At 43.1% G+C, this 23295-nt stretch overlaps 2 protein-coding genes across 3 annotated transcripts; one reads left to right on the top strand and one right to left on the bottom strand.

Moving 5' to 3' along the window:
* The first annotated feature begins 178 nt into the window (after positions 1–178).
* Positions 179–15073, top strand: ORC2 (origin recognition complex subunit 2). Its single transcript, XM_086615700.1, has 16 exons — positions 179–269; positions 1273–1416; positions 1710–1796; positions 2850–2939; positions 3711–3742; positions 5304–5361; positions 6237–6421; positions 7064–7162; positions 8820–8929; positions 9528–9660; positions 10074–10170; positions 11420–11566; positions 12162–12333; positions 12653–12714; positions 13488–13606; positions 14254–15073. Exons 1-16 carry the CDS (start codon positions 179–181, stop codon positions 14338–14340), a joined length of 1713 nt encoding a protein of 570 aa, XP_086471826.1. The 3' UTR covers positions 14341–15073.
* On the bottom strand, positions 1845–23085 carry NIF3L1 (NGG1 interacting factor 3 like 1). 2 transcript variants are annotated; one of them, XM_086615701.1, is made up of 6 exons: positions 22646–23085; positions 21746–21911; positions 20890–21016; positions 20358–20496; positions 18887–18970; positions 1845–1958 (listed from the first exon to the last, which is right to left on the bottom strand). In XM_086615701.1, the coding sequence occupies exons 1-6, from the start codon at positions 23079–23081 to the stop codon at positions 1939–1941; spliced, it is 972 nt and encodes a 323-aa protein (XP_086471827.1). In that variant the 5' UTR covers positions 23082–23085; the 3' UTR covers positions 1845–1938. The 2 variants fall into 2 exon arrangements, with proteins under 2 accessions (XP_086471827.1, XP_009977001.1); XM_009978699.2 differs by lacking the exon at positions 1845–1958 and adding an exon at positions 17329–17915.
* Positions 23086–23295: the final 210 nt, after the last annotated feature.

The raw sequence follows: 23295 nt of genomic DNA, 5'->3' as shown, positions 1-23295 counted from the left end.
TTCCGCCTCCTGCTCCCTCTCCAGGGGGCGGCCGGCGAACCGCGGTGGCGGAGCGGGGAGGGGGCAGGAGGCGGAGGCCCGAGAGCCGGGCCCGGGCCCGGGCTCTGCGGAGGGCGGCTCTGACGGGGCCGGGCGGCGCCCACGTGGCCGGCGCGGGGGTGAGTGCAGGGTGCCCGCCATGAGCCAGCTGGAGGGAAGGGGCTGCGGCGCCCTGGAGGTGAAGTTCGTCCCCGACGAGGATGTCCTGAGGCACATCGCTGACGACGCAGGTACAGCCGGCCCGGGGCAGGGCCGAGCCCAGCTCTGCCCGCTGCTCCCAGGGCGCTGGCAGCGGGGTCCGAGCAGCCGCGGCGCCTCCCGGGAAGGGGAAGGGAAAGGGAGCCCTTCCCGGCACCCGCGATGGCTGAGCGCCTGGGTCGGGCTGCAGGCGGGACGGGGCCTTCAGCGCTGTTCTGCTCCGACTGCCTCTCTGGCAGGTTATTTCTGTCCCCGCCGCGGCACAAGGAGAGGGGCGGCTGCGGCACCGTGGCGAGTGCCCGCGGCTGAAGGCGCTGTGGATACCGGCTCTCGGTATTAGCTTCCCGAACGGCAGCGGGAATGTGTGTGTAACGGCCTGGGAGAGGGGCCACAGATACCCTGGCCAGCTTCCCAGCACCTGGCGTGGTTAAACACGGAAACGAAAAAAATCGGAACGAGGTTTGAGGTGGTTGCTGCAGGAGTCTTGCTGCAGTTTCTGCTTTAAAGATTTGGAACCTCTGTGGAGATGCTTAAAACTTGCCAGGACAAGGCACAGAGCACCCTGATCTCACTTCGCTGCCAGTCCTGCTTTGAGCACAAAGTCAGACAAATGGTCTCCCAGCCTAAATCTTCCATTAATGTACTGACAGCCTATAGGCCAGGTCTTTTCCACTTGCTCCCCTTTGCTAAGGAATGCCAAATACCATCCCCTTTGCATGCAATTTGATACTTCTATGTGTGAGTCGCTGTCATTTCTTCCAAACCGTGGAAGCTGCTGTGTGCTGAAATGGAGATCTTGTCCTCTTGTCCTCATGGACTGCAGGAGCTGGTTTTGTGGTAAAGGAGGGTGGCTGTAGGGTCAGCTGTCTGCCAGGGCACAGACCAGCTGCTCGCTTAGCGGGACACATCATCTCAGCATTGTATTTGCTTAGAGATTTGCACACCAGGAACTTGGTCTCTGAATGGGGTAGCTGTATAGTACTGCAGTAGAAATAATGAAGTAACAGGAGGTTAAAGCCTTTATTGCAATCCTAGGTATTAAAGTACAGAAGGATAAGGCTCAGCCGACAGTCGGTGTGAAGAGACTTGTGAAGAAGCTTGAGAATGTTTCAGATGACGAAGCTAAGGAGATCCTGGAAGAGAACAACTATGTTGCTGCTCTTGGAATATGTGCCCAAGGTATTATTAAGGGGAAACCTAACACAGCTGTGACTTCAGGAGATTCTTGTAGTTTCAGAGTTGTACAAGGTTGATGAAATTGCTCTGGAGGGCTGACCAGCTCTGGCCGTGCTTGTGGTAACAGGTAGAGGAGATCATAATGATCCTAGGGTTTTGTTATGATATTTGTTTCATAACACGTGCACTATAAAGAGTCTTTTGAGCCAAACAGTAAAATGTTGCATTCTGTCTTCCTTGGGTTAGGAGTGTACGAATGCTTTTTAAATAGCTACAAGTAACGTTTCTTTTCACAGATTCAGTGGGAAATGACTCAAATGTAAGTGGTGGTGAAGTTTACTCATTCCAGACTCCCAAACGCTCCAGCAAAATGGCAGAGCTGGGTACGTTTTCATCTTTCTTTCGTTCTTGCTCTGGCTGTGGTCTTTTTTGAGTACTCTGTTAACATGATTTGTCTCTTCTGTTTATTCAGAAGATATGTTTGCGATATTTCGATAGCTTTAACTGGCTCTGAATCAGTCTTCCTCAGAAACAAAAGCACAGAGCTAGGACAAAGCAAAGGCATGGTACTGTTAAGAACTACAGATAATAAATAAACACACAAGAAAATGTAGAAGTTTCTTATTTCTGGGAGAAGGTCTGCGTGGAAGTTCCAAAGGATGGCGGGGGTTTATTTGTGTAACTTAGAAGGATACTCATTGTGTAGCAGAGAATCAAAAAACGGTTAGGGTTAGAGTTAAGTCATCCTGCTGTATCACTATACAGAGACTGTGGTTTCCGTAACTCTTTACTTATTCTCTGGGCTTCCGCTATGTCTTGGGAAGTTGTGTGTTTCTCACTCCTCCTTCTGCAGCAGGGAAGATTTCACTGGTGCTCCCTTCTGGAGCCATGACTCAGTTGGAAAACTGAGGCAAGTCATACAATGGAAGGCTGGTTTTCTTAGAGGACTGTCAGCAGAGTATGAGGGCCTTCCATATTCAGATCAATGATTCAACTTTGCCTTGTGCTGATAAGTTGTAGAAGGAGGTAAATAAAGGTACAAGAACCCACCTCCTGGGGAACTGATTTGTTTGCTATACCTGCTGCTCTACTATGTCCAGTTGAGCAGTTTTAAAGGACTAAGTGACCATGTCCAAACATTGCTTTGATTCAAAGACGTGTGGTATCCCAGGGAGCAAAGTGTGCTCTGCCATTGCCTCAGCTATACTTGTAAAATGGATTAACTGAGGAGTTCAGTCTTTGAAAAGTCTTTGTTAAGGATTACAGTCACCATTAGAGTTAGAAAAAAATGGAAGTATCCAGTGCATTTTCTGAAACAGCTAGGAATTTAATACTTGGAGAGTGTTTCAGGTGTATGGCTCCATGGCTGACTAGCCAGAGCTGGGAGTTTTGTACCTGACATGTGAAACTTCTTCCCTTCCCCCTACTTCCTACAGCCTCTGAATTAGCCCGGACACCAGGACAGAGTGTTGCACCTGGTCACTCCAAGTGCCCTGAGAAGACAGCCAAAACCCCTCAAAGCAGCAGTAAGTCTGGTGATGCTTTGGGGAACTGAAGCTGAGTGAACGGTGGTTATGTTTCTATTTGGGTGATGGAGTGGGTGCTTGAGTGTCAGCTTCTGTCGTGCTTGAGTATTCTAGTCAGCTTAACGTTGTAGACTGAACTGCTCATTCTGCATGGCCTCTGTTTCACCTGGGTGTCAGATCTTGTATTCTGCCCTGCTGGTGTAGAGGAAACAGGAACTCTCTCATGCGTCGCTGCGACACTTAACGATTTCCCCTGTGTTCAACTGAAACGCTTGCGCTTGAGAGAGTTATGAGCTGGGCTGATGCGTTGAGCACCCAACGGGTAGGATTGCGTGGGTGCTTGTCTGTAAATTCACACTTGATTACGTACTATTCAAGCACCTGGTGCTGTAGGGAGAAATACAGATGGGAGAAGTCAGTGCAGGTCAAGGCTGGCAAGAGCATGTTACTTTGTCCCCAGAAATGGAGTCTGATGTGCTCAGGGAGAGGACATAGCTCATTTTTCAGCCTCTTCCCTCTTGCTGATGGCCTCCTAAAGCTGCGACCATAATTAAACACTGCCTTCTGTGGTAATAACATTCATTGTCTTTGTTCTCTCCTTGCCTCCCTGTGAGGAACTAGAGGGTTCCCTCATAGGATTAACCACCCAGGGAGCTGATATGTTGGTGCAGTGTACCTTTGAATAGTGAATACTTCTTTTTCTAATGGACCATCTTGTGCTGCTGTTGAAAATGTGCAGTACTCTGAAAAATGTTGTTTCTTGCTTTGCAGAACGTTCAAGTTCGAACAAAGTGCAGCAGAAGGTGAGTAATGACTCTACCTTGCTTTGTTTGTTTGTTTGTTTGTTTTTTTAACTTTTAAAACTTAGCTGGCCAAATTACTACAGTTCTAGAAAGGAAGGACCTTGAAAAGCAGTACAGTTGTCTCCCCTAATCCAACTGGGCAGCAGTAACTCAAGTGAGAACCAGAGCTACCATTAATCAGGACTATGGGATTTAGAGTCAGTGGGCAAATAGTGGGTTTGAGAGCTTAATTAGCATGGCTTGAGACTATTTCCTTGCATCACACAAATCAGGACATTAGACAATCCCTTAATATGCAGTTAAACTCATAGCTTTCCGGTTTCTCCACTGTTTCTTTTCTGTCCACTGACAGGACAAGGGGAAATGGGTTTAAGTTGAAGGAGAACAGATTTAGATTAGATCTTAGGAAGAAATTCTCAGTACGAGGGTGGTGAGACTTTGGAATAGATTGCCCAGAGAGGTCATGGATGCCCCCTCCCTGGAGATGTTCAAGGCCAGGTTGGACAGAGCCTTGAGTAGCCTGGTCTAGTTGAGAGGTGTCCCTGCCCATGACAGGGAGGTTGGATTAGATGATCTCTGAGGTCCCTTCCAGCCTATGCCATTCTATGATTCTATGATTCTCATTAAAGGAAGAAACAGTCTTCATTGTAAGGAGCGATGTTAGAACAGGAATTCAAGAACTGTGGGACTGTTCAGTGTCTTACTTTAGCATTGGTTTATAAAAACCAAATTGTGATAATGAGGGGGATGTAAGTTGATGTCATCTCTTCTGATGCTACAGAGAAGTACAGTCTAGAACTGCCAGTTGTGGTGGTTATAAAGAGAGCACTGTGAAACAGTTGGCTTTCTAAAATGGTAAAGCATCATACTAGAAATGTGTGCACAGCTTTTGCGGTATAAGGTTCCAGGATGAGATATGCCTGTAAGAGATGCTGGTTTGGGATGCCATGTTCACGCCTTGATGATTTCACATCCACTTTGGCAGGATTAACAAAAGTGTTTCTTAAACATGGCAGACTTGATCTCTTGTCCGAGTCAGGCATGTGCTTTACACATACGTAAGGAAGACGTGCCACTACAACTTGATGAGCCCAGGCAGCTTCCGTTCCAGTTGCTGTACTACTTCTGGGCTTAGTATTCTATGTTCTGTCGTTCTGGTAGTTGGTTTTGTAGTGGACTTCCAGGTGACTTTGAGTAGACAGTGCAATGTGGAAGATGACTGCTCTGGGGAGCTGAAGCATTTCCAGTTTGTCATTGCTTCGGTTTGACCTTCCCTGAGGGGCCAGGACTGGCATCTTGGCTGGAGATTTCACAGTTTTCTACCCTCCATCTCCAGACATTAGTTGAAAGAACTAAGCCCCTTTTGGAACCTGATACTGTCCCCCTCTAGCTCTGGATGGCAAACCAAGAACGCTCTATACTTATTACCTCTGCTTTCCCAGTTTCTTGGGGGCTGAAATAGCTTGGAAACGTGATCTGATTCTACCCTTTGGTTGGCAGAGGGCTGTTTTGAGGAGGTATGCTTCTTCTTCTAATGCATATTTTTCCTTTGCTGTTACAGAGTAAAAAGAAAGAATTTGTGTCTACCACACCTTACAGACTCAGAAGGAGGCTAACAGGTGAAGATCAACCTTTGCAGTCACCTCCCACAGTCAGTGAGGCACCGTGTTCAGAGGAGAGTGTTTCTCCTGGTGGGCTTCTGCGTGTAGTAGCAGTCTGACTGAAGCAGTCTGAGTCATCCTGCAGAGTGTAGAAATGTCCCTAAGGAAGTCTATCCTGCAACAGATTGCTGCTTAGCAAAGGGGTGGAAGAGTTAGAAGCACCAAGTTGCTGAACTTCAGTAACATAATGAAAAGAGACAAAACTTTCAGTAATCTAACCCATGCTAACACTTAAGTCTGGCACAATTACTTGAACCAAGTCATAAAAATTTTTGATGATGGCTGGGACGTTCGTGGTGAAGTATTTCCAGTAACTGGTTGGCTATACGTGCTCAGAATGAATGCAGGAGAGAGTTTAGTGTGTGGCGTTTCATGTTCTGTTTCTTCTTTTGTGTTGAGAGACCAAGACTGAGCCAGACTCTGTCTGTGGTCTTCTCTCAACGTTGCTGACAGAGGTCTTTCGCAAAACCCTTTTTGCAGAGTGTGAACCAGAAGATACTCAGCTTGCATGACTGGCATTTGAGAAAACTGACATAGAGATGCTAAAACAAATAGGGAATTCCATTGTCTGTTTCCAGTCACTTTTTGTGGTATGTTTCTTAATTAGTGTCAAGGAGCAAGCTTTACTAAACAATAATTTTTGAGCCCAGAACTGGGAGAGAAATGGCAATGTGTGTCTGTGGTTCTCTTAAGCATTGATTTTACTTTTCTGTGAAATATATTTAAGAATCATGAAAGACACTTAGAGAATGTATGTGAGAGCGCGACATGGTGCAAAATGTGTTTTGTGTAAGAAGTCATTGCTAGCTTGTAACCTTAAATTTATCCTCTAGTTCCAGATCCCTATGTAGAAAGTGAGAGTGAATATTCTGCTTCCTGCTCAGAGGAGGACGATGAGGAAAACCAGAAAGAAGTCGGCACTGTTTTATCAGGTCAAAAGACCCCAGCAAAAACTAATGCTGCACCTGCGTCTCCTCCCAGAAACACCGTAGCCAAAAAAATTAAGGAGGACAAGATGGTGAGTGTGCAGAAAATAAAGCCGTGAGCTAGCAAGTGTGAAGGGATGTTTAGTGACAATAAGATGTCGGTTACCACACCCTAACTATGGGGAAGAACTGCTAGACTCACTTCAAATCAAACCAGCTGGGTTGGCTTTTGCTGTACTTTGGAGCAGTTCCTGCTGGGAGAGGCATCATGTGAGCCTGTGGGCTAGTCCAGTCCGCATCCTCAGCAGCTCCAGAAGGAGAAGTTCTAAGATATCCATGAAGCAGGAGATCTTGTACTGAGAAAGGATAAAGAAATTGACTTCTATAGCACCAAAAGAAGCACAAATTGTTTTCTGGCTTGGTGTTCAGTTTTGTTGTGTGATTTCCTTCCAGCACCAGGCATCACCATGCTGCCTTAGAATATTGCTATGTTCTGCTCTCTCAGAATCTATTTTCTGTCTCTGTCTTCAGGAAGGAACCATCTGACTGAGTTAGCTTTGACAGAATGCTACTGTAGAAGCCATTTTTGCAAATATCTTCCGGCTTTCTCTTCATCCTTGCTCTGTGTCTCATGTTCCAAAGACTGTTCATCTTCAGACATGTTTGTGGGTGCAAAGGGAGAGGGATAACTTGGTGGCAGGAGGAGTGTGGCTGATCTTGCTGTCCCTTTTTAGACCAACCTGATGGAGGAATACTTTGAAGCTCACAGTAGTTCCAAAGTGCTCACTTCAGACCGAACGCTGCAGAAGTTGCAGAAAAGAAGATTGAACCAGGTACGCTTCATAGTGAATCACACAACTCTTGGGAGTTTTTGATTTCTTTAATTTTGATGAAGATTTCTCTCATCAAAATTTCTTGATGTTGCTATTTTTGCTTTATTTCCACTGCCGATGTTCTCTGTGGTATCGCAGATAGGTAGCATTTTAAGCATTATGTCTCCTACTGCTGCAGTGAGCAGGGACAGTGCCCAGTTGTTTGAACCTGGGACGGTAGGGACAACACAGGGAGAAGGCACTATCAGGTGAGCAGATGGTTGGAAGCTGCAGTTACCAGAACAGGTTAAAGTTTGCTTTTGGGGGAGGAGAAGAGGGAGAAGCAGAGTTGTAGAAACCTGCTTTAAAAATTATCACCAAAACAGCTTGCTTTTTTTCCAATGAAACGCGTAGGAGAATTGCAAGCTGTCTTGACTATTTATGTGTAGAGGAAATGGAGAGAGACATTTTCATCTGATCATTACTGGATCAACCTACATGCAGGACTGGGACAGCTCTAAATATTGTCACCTAGTTTGTTAAATGCTCTTTGTCCCCTTCCAGTTCCTGGGAGACAAGAATGGTCTAACTGTGGGGACTAAATTACTGTGTTTTTTCCCGTGTGCCACTTCTATAAGACAGTTCCAACGCAAGCAGTTGCACCCTACAGAGACAGACAGATACACGAGGACAGGTGCCAGGGAAGCATGTAAAATACTTGGAACTCTTGTGTCTATGACTGCTTTTTGCACCCGTCTGTATTTTAAAAGATGGCATATGTGCAGATTGCCTGATGCTTGCTGTTGTCTGGAATCGCTACCCAGAGAAACATCTGGATTCTTAACGAGATCTTTCGTAACAGCTCGGGAAGGAAATCAAGGCTTTCAGTATTAAATCTACTGCTGGCTCCAAATAAATTGAAAGCTTAGCAGTTCTGTCTCTCAGTGCTTTATCTTTGTCTGATACATTGCAGCTGTCTGTGTTCTTTCCAGAGTAAACTGTCTTCTACTCCAAGGGAGTGGAAAGCAAAGCTGTTAAAACCAAAGAGAAAGGGAGGCCAGTGTAGACTTGATGCCATTTATCATGCTACTCTGCTGTTTAAACATCAACATCCCAGCATATCTTTAATGCTGAATTAATCCTTGATGCTGTTGAAATAATACTTTTTCTACGTTTAGCTGTCAGCTGCAAATTATTTCCTTTCTGCTATATTTCTTTTTTAAGATTATGTTTGTGAGCATTCTATTGTAGTGACAAACACCTGAATGAAGCATGTCAATTGGAGCCCTTGCTCCTGTGAGCAGGGTTGTGATGTTGGTATCTTCCTGGTACAGTGCTTGGTGCTGTGGAAGCTCTGAGTGTGTCCGTTATTTCAATAGTGGTTTTCCCGTTCTCAGCAGGAAGAGATAAAACACAGCACAAGATCGGTTCTAGTCCTAGTCTGGCTGCTTTTTCCCATAATAAGGTTACTTAATCTTTGCTTTGTTTCTCCAATAGCAAAACTGTGTTTAGAGTGGTCTTCATGGAAGAAGACACAAATTGAGTGCACCATCGCTAAAAACTATTCTGCTCCCTAGCTAGAGAGCATACTAAAAGTGTATTTGTAAGGACTCCAGGCGTATGTCTTGTTTTTTCTCAGCTTTGAATGACTGTCATCCTTACCTCTTTCTGAACACAGCAAACGCTGCATGACCTTTTGAAAAAAGCTCCCCTTGCCTATGCTGCTGAAATTGAAGAGCTAAACCAGCATCATGAATTGCAATTTTCCAAGTGGATGCTGCAATTACAGTAAGTATCTAATGAGAATCACTGAAGGAGCGTAGTAAACAGGCACTGCCAGTAAACTTACCCTCATGTCAACAGCATCCTGTGGATGAGTTGTGGAGCAACTTTTTTTTCATTGATTGATTGCTTAAATTTAAAATTAGGTGACATTAATTTAGTACAATGTTTCCTGTAGACCAAATCGTATCTGACTAACTCCTTGAACTGAATGCCTGAAGTAAAACGAGGTTGCATTCTGCCTGGCTAGTCTGTTTTAATATAATCACTGGTGAGGGGGTGAATGTGAATGCTGGTTACTCTTGTTCACCTGAAGTTGTAGATCTAGTCTCATATTCTCGGACAATACCATTTTCTTCCTAGATATTTTGCTAAATTTGTGGGCCACCAGGCTGCTAAAATGCTTCTTTTACTAGGATGCACGTGCCACATTTCACATTCCTTGCGGCTAACCTTATTTGTCAGCTGTGAGCTGAAGGTGAGCCTGAAGTTGATGAAACATGAAACTTTTAGATTGCAATGAATCGTTTTGCTTAATGAATGTAAGAACTTAAAAGAAGACTTGTACTTTTTTGATTCAGTGTATTTGCTCACTTTTCTGCAGCTTGGGTTTCAATATTGTGCTTTATGGACTGGGCTCAAAGCGTGATTTGTTAGAGAAGTTTCGCACCTCTATGCTCCAGGATTGTGTTCACCTTGTGGTTAATGGATATTTCCCCAGCATCAGTGTGAGATCTGTAAGTGTGGAAAAAGCTTATACATTTACCTAATCATCCTGTGTTACAGATACCTCTAAAGTCTTTCAGTGTAAAATGTTAAGGAAACCTGCTTCATCCTATAGCAGCAGACTCTTGAATGAAGAGCAGTTCCTATCTCTCTTTTAAGAGTTTAAAGAAATTAGCTCGTGCATGTTCCAAGGAATTGCAGTAGTTCCCATCATTAATAGATACTCATCAGTCTCAAGCCTTATTTTATATAACTGTTTTTGAAAAGGGCTAGGAATTCTTGTTTTATGTTGACTGTTTTGGGGATTCGATGGTAAAAATCAGGTTTCCTCCCTCATGACAGTGAAGGGCTCAGTTTCAGATTTTCTGCACTAAGTCCTTCAGTGCCAGAGCCCTTCAGAAGACACTGCTGTTTTCTTTTTCAGATTCTCAACTCCATCACAGAGGAGGTACTGGACCATATAGGGACCTTCCGCAGCCCCCTTGACCAGCTTGAGTTCATCAGTAAAAAGTTTCAAGAAGGTAAACGATTTATACATACAAACATTAGAGTCCACTTACTGTTATGAGAGCCTGGATATTTTCTTTCCTCATAGTTTTCATATGTGCGGTTACAGTTTCTTAGTTTATTGCAGCTAGTATACTTTCTTGCTTGTAATTTATGCCACGTATATGAAAACATATATGCACCAGGAATATGCATGTACATGATCCCAAGCTGTTATCTCAGTCAGTGTTTCACACACTTAAGTTCTCTAGAAGGGGAAGGCACGAGTTTTCTAACAAGACAGAGGCTCCTCAACCCTTTGGCAAACTGAAATGCTCATCTGTCTTGCATTTAGCACAGTGCCTTTCTACTTTATTTACACAGTGTTTCTGTAGCTCTGCGTTTCTTGGTGGAAGACAGGATAGATAAACTCCAGCTACATGAGGGAAGATGGTTCTTAGTGGCTGCTTGAGGACCTGATAGGAACCTCACTGAAATCAACAGAACGAAGAACTGGCAAACAATTTGGAATGACGGTTGCTGACAGGATACTAAGAAGTCATGGCCTGGGGTGTCTTTCCATAAATTTCATGGATGAAGGCTTAAATGTACATGGTTTAGTGGAATGGTCATTTAAATTTAATATATGCAAATACTGACATGAGGATGAAATAAAGGACAGCAGTGTCAAACAAGCAGGGTAGAATTGGGTTCAGAAGCAAAATTAAACAGGTATTGCCACACTGAATGCTTGCTGGATTCTTTTTGCATGTTGGTTTTACTGCTCGTGTATACATACATGAATTGCCATGGAATCTTGGTTGTGTATGGCATTGGTGTTTAAGTGTTTACGTTCTGCTTTCCATCATTACCTTATGAGTATTTCTGGTGGGACTAAGCGAAAAAGACTGATTAACAGCGGTACCCATCTGAATCTACGTAAATCAGTCTGGTGTAGTACACTATAGCTGATCTGACTGGAAGCCTGAGGAACCTTTGGTTTCCATTGCCAGCCAAGTATGTATTCATTTGCACAAAAACTGGCTACAGTTCCAGAATTGTTTCTGGACTCAAGAAATAGCTATTTATAGCCTTTTAGGTGCTCAGAAACACTGAGTGTGGGGTGGAGATCAAAGTGAGTTGTATAAGGAAAGCGATTTGATATTGAAGTGATGAATACAGAGCCTGACAGAAAAGAGTTGTCCTAGGCTGCAGTGGGAATAGGAAACCACGTTGTGTACCGTTTCTTTGATTGGTTCTCTACTGTTTTTTCTGACCTTGCAGATTCATCTTTAGAGCTCTATGTCCTCATTCATAACCTGGATAGCCAGATGTTGAGAGGAGAAAGAAGTCAGCAGATCCTTGCACAGCTATCCTCTCTGCCTGCCATTTACCTCATCGCCTCTATCGATCACATCAATGCTCCTCTCAGTGAGTCCCCTTGGGCCTGATGTAGGAAATAAGAATCTGTGTTCTACTTTGGGGCTGCTGAACTTGTTTCATAAGCTCATGTATTACTGTTGATGTGTGAAATAGATCTGGTGATGTATGTGTGGTGGTAGCAGCTAGAAGCCCCGACTGGGACTGTGGCTGTGTTGAACCAGATCTGTACAGAGATACTGAGAGCTACCAGTCACTGCTCATAATATACAAAAAGACTCCAAGCTTCTGGCACCTTTTGCTTTAGGGACTTACTGAAATGGAGATTGGGTGTTATGTCTGCCATTGTATCTGAATAATTTTGTTTATTAGCCAGAAATTCTTTGCACACTGCTGACTCTAGAAGAATTTCTGATATGTTTATGAAAGTGGTATGAAAAAGGGATGTGTGCAAATGTTTTGTTGTAGAGAATTTGTCTTGCTTGAACTGCAGGTATCTGGGTGTACTGTGAATTTCATGAGCATACATTGTTTCCTCAAATCCTACGGTAGAACTATGTACATTTTAATATTGCTTATTTAACACTTTAGAAAAGCTAAATCTCCCAGTTCTGTCTGTTCTTTCTTTTCTTTTCTTTCTGTGTAGTGTGGGATCAGGCAAAACTAAGCCTCTACAACTGGCTTTGGTATGAAACAACCACATTTAGTCCTTATGTGGAAGAAACGTCTTACGAGAACTCACTTTTAGTACAGCAATCCGGATCTTTGGCTTTGAGCTCTCTAACACACGTCCTGCGCAGTCTCACTCTCAATGCCAGGTAAGACACTGTTACACTTCATACCAGCACTTGCTGAGGATCCAGTCCTTGCTAGGTGACTCTGGTCTGCACCTAGCAGGAGGCAGTCCCTTTTTTCTGATAATAATGTTCAAGATAAAGACGGTAGGACCTGGGTTCCAAGTGGTTACTTCAAATGAACAGTGTTTGGATAGCAAGCCGTGTCCGCTGACGAGATTCATGCACAAAGTCCTGGTCATGAGGGAAGAATCAGCTAATGTTTTCTAATGGTGAGATTTTTTGGGTGTTGTGTTTCTTTGATTTTTTTTTTTTCATTTTCCCCTCTCCTCCTTTTACTTAGGGGGATATTCAGACTGCTTGCTCAGGACCAGCTGGAGAACAAGGACAACCCATCTTATCCAGGTATGTACCCACCTTTTCTCATCTATTTAGGGTATTGCCATTGCCAGCTCTATCACAGCAGCACTGGCTTTTGGTATGCAGGTTAAATCACCACCAACAGAAGTGCTGTAACTGTTGGCTCAGTGAGACTCGGTGCTGTAGACTGTCTTTCTAGTGGTACTGTGTCTGACTCTGACAGGAAATCAATAGACTGGCTGGTTCTGAAGGACCTTCTCTTACTGTTGTCTGCTTTGATGTTTAGACATGACTGAGACCACTCCGGGGGGGGGGCTATGGAGTTGAAAAATTAAAATAAAGGAAGAATATGAATTTGCATGACTATCACTTAAAGGACCAGGGAAAGACAGGAGATTCTGTTCCTATGCTGCACCTTTCTTGTCCCTCCTTTCTAGGATACTTGTGTCACTATGTCTGTCACTGTCTCTAACAGGTGCTGCAGGGGATATGAATAACATGTTAATGGTAAAGAAAATTGGAAGATAGAGGAGTTGGAAATCAAGAGAGAATTAACCATGTTGGGAAGTGCATTTAAAGGGCTATTGAAATTCTATTAGGCAAACAGAGTGACTGGAATGTTAGTTCAGCTGTTTTCCATTAATTACTGAAATACTAACTTGGCTGTATTATAATTGAAAGACATTATGATGTTACTGTAGCCACTGTGTTCTAAGCCAAAGCAAGATTTGTAGGTGGAGATAATGTGGTGTTAGACCTGGAAAAATCTGAGAATCTTACCACTTCAATCTGTTGTCTTCGCCTTTTTCTGTCTCCAGGGCTGTCTTTCCAAGACTTCTACCAGCAGTGTCGGGAGGCTTTCCTTGTCAACAGTGACCTGACACTCAGGGCACAGTTGACAGAATTCAGGGACCACAAGCTCATCCGGACCAAGCGGGTGAGTTGGGGGAATAAGATAATTCAGCCACCTTAAACAAAAAAAGATGGTTTTTTGCTACTGAGTATCACTAAGACACTACTCTGGAGTTCACAGTGTGGCTCTGTTGTTCAAGGCACCTAGGAACTAGCAAAGGGCTCAAATTCTGTAATTGCAGTTCCTTTCATGCCTTAAATTTGTAAACAACCTTTACATGGGTAGGGGGCTGTAAAAATGCAGTGTGTCTGGGTTCCTCAGCAACCTACAGGTCTCTTATTCCTGAAGACCTGAAGAAGTAACAAATTCTGGAGCCTGCCAGTCTACTTCCAATAGTTACCTGTATTTGCACAAGGGAAGAATGCAGGTCAGTTTTGATAACAAGGCAGTATAGCAGTACTTGATGTGGGAACACAGTGTTGAGGAGCTCTGTAGTGTCAGACTAGCATAACCCACCAGAAGATTTTGCATATACTGACTTTTCTCAGTATTTCTGTGTTTCCAGTGTTGCTTTAGTGAAATATTCCTGATTTTTAGCAACGTAGTCCTTGCGAATGCTGGCCAGCCCTCACCCAGACCACAAATAAACATTAGCATTGCAGTGCTGTCTGGTGGCTTGCATTGCACTGTGCACTGGTGTTAATAGAATGTGTATGCATGTCTGTTCTCAGGGAGCTGATGGTGTGGAATACTTATTAATTCCTATAGATGACAGTACCTTGACCGACTTCTTAGAGAAAGAGGATGAAGATGCATAACACCTCTCTGTTCTCAAAGCGTCTACGACAATTGCTCTCAAGGGCTGCTGGAGAGGGGCCTATACTCGGATCCCTCTCCCTCCAACCCCAAGGGTGCTGGACTACTTACTGAAATGTAATAATTGTCATGAACAATGCTCATTATTCAACTACTTTAGGTAGTTTGGAATGATGACTTCTGTAAGCAAGGCATCTCTTGCGCTGTAGTTAAGTTTGTCTGCTTTGTCTCTTAGCTCAGATGATGCCTTCTTCATATCTATGCAGCCAACCTTACAGCCAGAAAAACAAACTCGGTAAGATTGTGCCTTCTGCTCTCCACCTCACCAGACACGAGGGTTTGGATGGAGCAGTTTACTTGGGAAGTGCAAATCACTAGATGGTCAGAGCTTTAGTTTGTACTAGTGGTGCAACTTTTCAACTGAGTGCTTTCCAGTACTCCTTTACCAGTTAGACAAGACTAGCTTCCAATTTATGAAGAAGCCACGATTTATAATGCTAAGAGACCTGCCTTGACTGCATGAGGAAAGGAGAATACTGGTGGGTTTGGGACACTGTGGGTAACTTATTAAATTCTGGCAATAGAACTGAAGGACTTGCCCCAAACCCAAATCCTTTTACAAGAAGATTTAGATAATCAAAATTGTGATGGACTCAAGTCATTGCCTGTTGGTGAGGGTGAGAGGATCCAGCTTCCTTCATCTACTTTCCAAATTGCAATCCAGGAATATGAAGAGGCTATGAAGGTTTTTTTTTTTGTTTCTTTTTTAAAAGCTTAATTGTATATATGTATTTTTTACATCAGCAGCGTCCGCCAATCCTGGAGGAAGCCTTAAATGCCACTTTAAAGCTCTCCCTTTTTTTAAGCCCTTAGAGGTTGGGAGACTGCTGAAGTTTGACAGCTTTTCACTTTTTTTCTCAGGTATGTGGGAGTAAGCCCTATAGTTCCATCAATTGTAGTCTGCCAGCCAGACTTCAGGGACTCTGTATGTCTAATATTTGGTAGCTGTGTTACAGCTCAATATTGTAATAGTTCAATCAAATAAAGTACTTTGAATTAAATTTTTATTAGCTTGTCTTGTCTTCCACCATCTTTTTGTGTTATAGGAAGATGGAGATCCTTCTGGCAATTGTGGGAAAGCCTCTTTTTCATTATGTCAAATATCCGTGCAAGTCCTCACATAGTGTGCAGAAGACTTCAAACTAATTAGAAAAATATTTTATATTGTTTCTTATAAGGTATCAAAATTAGAAATAATTTGCCTGCCTTTAATACCAGCATATAGCTTTTGAAGAGAACCAAAATGTCACGTGGAATAACATTGTTGCCTGGTCTGCCCCTCACTGACAGAAGCAACAGACAGAGGTTTACAGCCTGACTTTTGTTTTTATTAAAACATAGTGTATCAACTGCTCCCATTGACAATTTGATTCTTCAAATATAGGACCTAATTAGCTTTGCTGGAGAGTCTGAGAGGGAAAACTGGTACATGCCAGCAGTACTTTCCAGCTTCCTTCCCCAGAACACTTTCCAACTAACGTTCTCTTTTGGTGGCACTTGCATCCGCATTTTATAGGCTGCAATTCCAAAACTTTGCAAAGTACATCAGGTCCTGCCTATCACTACTTAGGCTACCATTAGAACCACTAAAACTGCGATCAACCCAAGTTCTGTACATTAGGTGTGGAGTTCCAGAACTCTGCCACTTGAAGAGATATGTTGTTGGAGAAACTTAAAACGTATGGTAGCCAAGCAGTAGCCACATCCTATTTTGCAGTCCTTTGACTCTCTCCACAGTTCCTGCGAAACTCAAGATTTATATTCTGAGTACATATGGAAGACACCACCTAATGCGTTCACAGATAGTGATACCGTGGTGCGTTTTCAGTGTATTTGGGTTTCTAGATGTGAAATTTACTTTAATGAAGTGCTATAATCATCCTGAGTTTAGAGTTACCTGCCAAGAGTTTTGGTAGACTACCAGATGCCCATACAGGCCAAGAGGAGGGCTGCAGGAGATACCATGCATCTGCTAAGAGAAGGTTAAGTCTGTTGGTTTTTCACTGCTGCTGATTCTGTGATGCAATCGCGCAAGCTAAAGAAAATTACTGTGAAGTAATTCCTGGTGGTTTTGTGTTAAAAATGTTTTATCCTGATTTCGTGCTGTTTCTGGACAACTACCCCATCTATGCATTAATCTTCTGTCTCTTGAATTCTGCATATGTACTAAGGTAGTAGCATTTTCATGTCTTCTATAGCAATACGGAACTGTTGGATTTAGAGAGATCACTTCTGCAGTCCTTTCCTTTACTTGGGAAAGAAGAAATTTCTTTCCGCTTCCTGTTCCTCAGCTTACCAAGAGGTCTTCATGGTATTGATAAGAATTATTGCCTTTATATAGTCTCAGTAGCTTCAGATAATACTAGAGTCATCTCTTCACTTAGATTTAAGTGGAACAAGATATTGCTTGATGAGCCAGTTTTATTAACTTAAAAGGATGGTGCCAAGATCTTTACAAATTTACAATGGAAATACTTTCATTTTGTTTAAATATACTGGTGTGGACATAATCCAGAGATGGTAAGGTATGCAACTGGGATAATTTTTTTCTTAAAGCAACGACAACAACAACAAAAAAACCCCAACACAACAAAAAACCTAACTTAAAAAATAAAAACCAAGCATTATCAGTGGTGAAAATGCTACTTGTTCAGTTTTAGTAATCCTGTAATTAAGAGCCATAGTTACTTAGTTTTTAAAAGAACGTAACAAAGGCACATTAAATTCGTTTACAGCTTTGTTAAGGAATTGAGTTGTAACCTTCCAAAGCTTTTTTCATTTGAGAGTCCCCCATCAAAAAGCCTTCAAGCTGCATTAATGGTAAATGGTGCAGTTGAATACTACGACCAAATACCTGAATTGTGTTCTATATTTGCATATAAGTGGTGTCTTAATACAAGTGTTAAATCTCCAGATAATAGTTAATGTATTAGCTAAAATATCAGTGACTTGTACTGACATGATAAGACGTAACTGCAGTAGGGCAGAACTGCTGCGTAAGCTTAAAACTGGAGATAAGTCGGGTTTTTTTATTTTACCCAAATCAATGCTTGAGTATCATGGTTATCAAATGTATCTAATAAGAATATGCAGTAACAGTAAATTCATTCAAGTGCATCCCAGTAATTGAGTAAATCATCCTTCACTAGCCCAAACCAAACATTTATTTATCTGACAGACAACAAAATATATCCCAAACTTTGAGGGAACATACAATACAATCATTCTGTACTGAACCAATTCAGAGCATCTTCATTAAGCTTGCAGTTGGATAGGTCTGTGCAAGATACCATGAAACTCTTGACTGAATTCTCTCCTACTTTTTTTTTATTCTATGCCACCTGGAGAGGATCTCTGTCCTTCTCAGACACAATTATGTTGATTTTGTTCTGTAGATGGATAGCTAGCATGTCACGCAGCTCTGACAAGAAGCCTCGCTCAGTGTTACTATGCTCGCACAGAATAACGCTTATCCCATTGGCAACTGCATCCAGGACGTCATGGTGGGACATCTCTCCTGCCGTTTTGAGAGAGAAATGCAATGTAGATCACTAACAGTACAGTTTATGTAACCAGTTCTTTGCAATGTATGCAGAATCTTAGCTAGAAGCTGGGAAGGCGTAATAGGGAATAGATCCCGTAAGGGGGAATGCAACACCATCTGCTCAGTTGAAGAACATGGCACACTCCTACTCTAGTGTCCGCTGAAGGACTTCCAGCTGATACCTTCCCTGAATACAACTGAGACAAAAGCTCGGAAATTCCTTGCCCTCTTTGAACAGCGGTAGATTCTGCCACTTTGGGCAGGAAGTAAGAGTGCGCAGAGTGGTTTGAAAGCGGACTGTCTGGATGTCACGTGGGTTGCTGTGACGGAGGACGGCAATGGGGAAGCCTTGTGAAGAAAGCTGGCTGAGGGTCAGCTCTGCAGGGCTGTATATAAGGGGCAGATGGGACACGCCTTGCCAAAGAACTTGCTCCAATTAAATACTACAGAATGCAAGGCAGCCTTCAAGCTGCTGAGCAAGCTGTAGGGAGTAGCTCTCCCGCTTTAGGAAAAGAGTATAATGGCGTAAGTAACCCTTTAGTCAGATACACTATGGGGCTCCTTTGGAAGATTCTGTAGACTGTTATGTTCCATTTTCCACTAAGGAATTCTGTAGGGAACTGAGGAAATACCTCGTATCTTGCCAAAGGAGAGACACACTGAAGGTCGCAATAGGGTACCATCAACACTGATTTTGTGTTGAAATAACGCAAGTATAGCAATGTTTTAATTCAAATAGCCTTCACTGTGCCACGCAGCCATCTGATCCACAATATCTCTAATGTTATTCTCCTATCATTCCAGTAACTAACTGATTGTTTCTCAATTGTAACAGGCAATTCTTTCTGGCCAAATCTTTCATCAGCCAGTCAACTCTGTTCTTTTTTCCTTTTTCCTAGTGACTATTTCTGTAAAGATAATGAAACAGCAACATAGTATTTTACCTGTGAGATAGAGGTCAGCTTCCATTCCCTTCAGGACACTGCTCCCAGAACCAGCACACAGAGCAGCTTTCTTCACTGGTGATTCTGCAGGATACAAGGTGCCACCGTTAAACTCCTTTCCCTCTGTTTAGCCCTCATGTCAGTATTGCTATTCATTGTTTGACAATAACTGCTACCTTGATTTTAGGGTCAGTGTAAATATCTTGGAGGAAGACATAGTTCTGCCAGTTTGAAAGAGTCCTGGGCCTATAACATCACTGATACATCAAAATCTTCTGTGTACCAAACAGATATGTAGATTTTTTTTCTTCAAGGGGTAGGAAAGTTTGCAGGGAACCACAGCATGGAGGCTGGCTGTTGGTTAGTTCCCTCCTAGAGAGGTGTTATTTAGTTAGGTTTCTGAAGCCTTTAATAGGCTGCTACTCTTTCCAGGGTCATTACCATGATGTTCCACCGTCATTAGTTTTCCAGCTAAAAATGCCGCTAAGGTAGCATTTTGCCTCTGAGATATAATGGTTCCTAACTTTTAGCCCTCAGAAGGCCAATCTCAGTGCAAGCTGACAGCTGCTCCATGCCATTAAAAATGTGCCCATTTGCCAATTCCAAGCTGTTACATATGTGATAGTGACAGGAAATTTAATTGTCCATATATACTACATTCACTAGGGAGAGGGGACACACAACACAGAAAGAGAGTTTTCAAATTCTATTAAGCTTTCACAGTATGTTGCCACGTAATTACTGTTGAGTGGAGTCACACCACTACAATCCCACACCATAATGAGGGGCTTCAAAATTGTTTGTTTGTTGTTTTTTTTTTTTAATGCAATTGATAGTATAAGAGGCTTCTAGTAAGACTTCTGTCTCATAAGTTACAAAGAGCTCTCAACAAATTTGCTCTCACAAATTCTAATATCTGTGCTCCTTGGAGATTAGGATAGGTAACTGGGATAAGAGGACACTTGCTTCACTTTTTACTAGTGACCCACTGTTTGAGCTAGGATAGTTCACCTGCTTTGCCGCTATTCATCTTTCATCAAAACAGAACATTTACATGTTCATAAGGATACTATAAAGCTTCTTACTATTTTAAGGTGCTTTGAAATTTAAAATTCAGTCACAAAAGGGAGCTTACAATGAAATGGTACACATTGGTGTCTGATATCCTGGGCAGGGGCCGGATCTTAGTCATTATACAAATCACAAAAAAGGATGTCTCATATTCAACTTGTACTGTCCCTTCTTCACAGTAACAACCAGCATAACATAGAACTCCCAATTAAAAATATAGATGAGATTCTTTTTGTGTGATTGTATATGTAAATTCTAAAATGCTGTTTCTTGTCTTTAACGGTGATTCATACTACTTGGAAGTAAACCTATCCAAGGCAGCAGTATTTCACACGCTCACGTTCCTTGTCTTCCTGGAATACTAGTTCTAATAGACAGTCTTACTTGCAGGCCTGTTTACCTAGTGTCTTGCCTGTTCCCACGGCTAAGCGGATGTGAGGTAATTTTAGGTGGCTTTTGATACGCTCAATTATGTCAGACAAAGAGACTGGCTCGCTCAGCACGCACAGACGTCCCATTCCAGTATGGGGCAGAAGAGGCTGAAAAGAGATTAAAATTACTGTGAGAAAGCTGACTCCAGAAGTTCACGTTCCTTTTCATACTGTAGAAAGATGAGTATATTGGGCATCCATTGGCCTCTGAAATTTATGAAAAAATATGTGTACGATGTTCTGGAACGTCACGTACTAACCACACTGGCTATTTGAACTGATTTAAGAATTAGTACAGGCCACACAGCTATATTAATTGTTTTGGAAAACGTGCATGGCCTCAAATCCCCAGAGGCTAGTACTTGAGAGCACCAACAGGGAACCATAGGAAAACTGTGATGCCACCGACTATTGGATTTCAGTGTTACGGCACTCAGTTCACAAAGTAATACATTCCCTGGAAGTAACACATTCACTGGAAGTAGCACGTGTTTTTGTTACCTTTTGTAGTAAGAGAATCTCGGTCTTGTGATAAAGGCGGCTGTTCTGGGACAATAATGCAACCACCTCCAACAGTGCTTTCTGAGAGCAGTTCAAACTGACTCGTGTTTGCTCCTCACCTTCAACCCTGAGGAAAGATATGCTTGCTGCTTGCTAAGAAACCAGATAAAATTTCAGCATCATATTAATGTAAAACAAAAGCTATTCTATCCCAGTGGCTATTCTACCACAGAGAAAGGAAAAAAAGTGGCATTGTAATAGCCTAGCCTAGTCTAGTCTACTCTCTTGGAAGAAACAGATATGGAAATTTAACTCAACTGTTCTCATCGAATTTCTGGTTAATACTCTTCTTTACCACCTCTAATCTATGTGATGCTACACTGAGTTGCTGTTACCATTCAGTATAACATAGATTGACCAGAAAGGGATGACTGGAGTGATAGGACAAGGGACAATGGCTTTAAACTGAAAGAGGGGAGATTTCAATTAGAGATAAGGAAGAAATTTTTTTACAATGAGGGTGATGAGGCACTGGAACAGGTTGCCTGGAGAAGTTGTGGATGCCCCATCCCTGGAATTGTTCAAGCCAGGCTGGATGAGGCTTTGAGCAACCTGATCTAGAGGAAGGCATCCCTGCCTCTGGCAGGGGGGTTGGAACTACATGATCTTTCAGGTTCCTTCCAACTCAAACATTCTATAATTCCTTATGATTATTCCTTAAGTTTCTAGATCTGTTGCTGAAAAATACAGCAGCAGTGGATAGAGGAACAAAGTGATTGCAACAGTAAAATACAATTCCAGCAACTTATTTTTCAAAGAACAGAAAGAATACAACAGTAGAGAGTGAAGCTGATACCTGGCAGGGAAAGTAGTGAGACAGGAGATCTCTTGGATGTCTTTGATTTTCGACAGCACCATGTCCAGATGCTCCGTGTTGTCTGCGCAGAATTCTACTCGGTGAGTGCCCTCAGCAGGATAGCTTGGAGCAGTTGATGGATGCAGTGGAACCGAAGTACAGGCACCTGAGAAAACAGTACAAGATTGCTGTTTTATAAAGCTAGATTATGTATCCTAATACAGATTTAGCACATATCCTAAAGAGATGCAATAAAAAGATGCAAATTTTGCACTTGAATTAATTTTCCCTGACCAGAACTGAGGACTTCTTGCCTTGTTGTCTCCATTAGGCACAGTCTATTTTAAGTGCAAAGAGGCTGATGGATACATATTATTTGTCATTCTTAATGCCATTCATTTTATCCTAAGAATTGTACGAAACCAAAATAGTTTCTGGTTTGTAAATCAGACTTGGAAAAACATACCTGTTTTCATTTATGAGCCACAATAGAGGATAAAAATCTGAAAGAGTTTCAGATACCTGAAGTGCTTTGCAAACAATTAGATCTTGCACTTTATAAATTAAAGGTGGTGATTTAAAGTCAGCAGTCTAAACTTTGCGGCCAAGATGGGCAATAAATATGCTGCACCAGTTCTGACTGCATCCGGTAGTACAGTTGTGCATCTGAAAATGTCCTCTAGTGTTTGTATCTGGTATTCCTCACCAAGATAAGTTCCCTAAAATATGGTTAAGGTACTTAGAAGTACTGAAAGAATATTGGGGGGGGGGAGAAAAGTACTCAAATCATACCTGTAAAAGCTGAAAGAAGGGACAATGAGGGAAGGTCTCCACATAAAATAACATATACTGATGAATAATTTTAACCTTTTTGTTTGTTTGTTTTTAACAGAATCTCACCGAGTCCCTTTGTTAGCCAGTTATTGACTCCATGAGGGATGGCATCATACGCCGTATGTGGAGAGTAAATCCCGATTCTGTGCTCCAGGGCTCGGACCACCAGCCGTTCCTTCCAGGTCTTCCACGTCACTCGCTTGAGTGGTGTGAATATAGGAGGGTGGTAAGAAAGAATAAGGTCTGCCTTCTTCTGCACTGCCTCTTCCATCACCTCCTCAGTGAGATCGTTAGTGACGAGAAGGGTGTTCACAGTGTGGGGAGGACTTGGTTCCACCAGCAGCCCCACGTTGTCCCAGCTTTCAGCCAGAGAGAGGGACGCGAAGTCGTTCAGCGCAGAGACGAGCTCCCGGAGGTCCATGAGGGAGCGGGCGGGCAGGCGGCGCAAAGCACGGACGCGGTGGAGAGGCCGGCGAACCAGCTGTGCGCCCGGCAGCAGCATGCGGCTGTGGGAGACGGGGTAAAAAAGGCAGGAATGAGCCTCGGTAGGTCGCTGGCTGAAGGAGCAGAGCTCAGAGTATCCCGGGTGCCAGAGGGGAGCGCGGCCGGGCCTCCCCGCAGCAGCCGCCGCAGTCGGAGGCGCGCCGCCCAGCAGCGGGCACGCCCCGCGCCTGCGGGGCTCTCGCGGCGAAGCCCTGCCCGCCGCCCTGCGCAGT

The sequence above is a fragment of the Tauraco erythrolophus genome, chromosome 8 (genome assembly GCF_009769465.1).
Source record: "Tauraco erythrolophus isolate bTauEry1 chromosome 8, bTauEry1.pri, whole genome shotgun sequence".
NCBI lineage: Eukaryota > Metazoa > Chordata > Aves > Musophagiformes > Musophagidae > Tauraco > Tauraco erythrolophus.
The sequence above is the reverse complement of the archived record's forward strand: the minus strand, read 5'-3'. Positions and strand labels throughout refer to the sequence as shown.

Coding starts and splice junctions, on each gene's coding strand:
- NIF3L1 (XM_009978699.2), bottom strand. CDS start 23,081: ATGCTGCTGCCGGGCGCACAGCTGGTTCGCCGGCCTCTCCACCGCGTC. Junction 18,971..20,357: donor GGGAACAGGCAAGACACTAG/GTAAACAGGCCT, acceptor TGTATCCTGCAG/AATCACCAGTGAAGAAAGCT. Junction 17,916..18,886: donor AGCTGACCTCTATCTCACAG/GTAAAATACTAT, acceptor TCAAAACGGCAG/GAGAGATGTCCCACCATGAC.
- ORC2 (XM_086615700.1), top strand. CDS start 179: ATGAGCCAGCTGGAGGGAAGGGGCTGCGGCGCCCTGGAGGTGAAGTTC. Junction 2,940..3,710: donor CAAAACCCCTCAAAGCAGCA/GTAAGTCTGGTG, acceptor CTTGCTTTGCAG/AACGTTCAAGTTCGAACAAA. Junction 5,362..6,236: donor ACTCAGAAGGAGGCTAACAG/GTGAAGATCAAC, acceptor TTTATCCTCTAG/TTCCAGATCCCTATGTAGAA.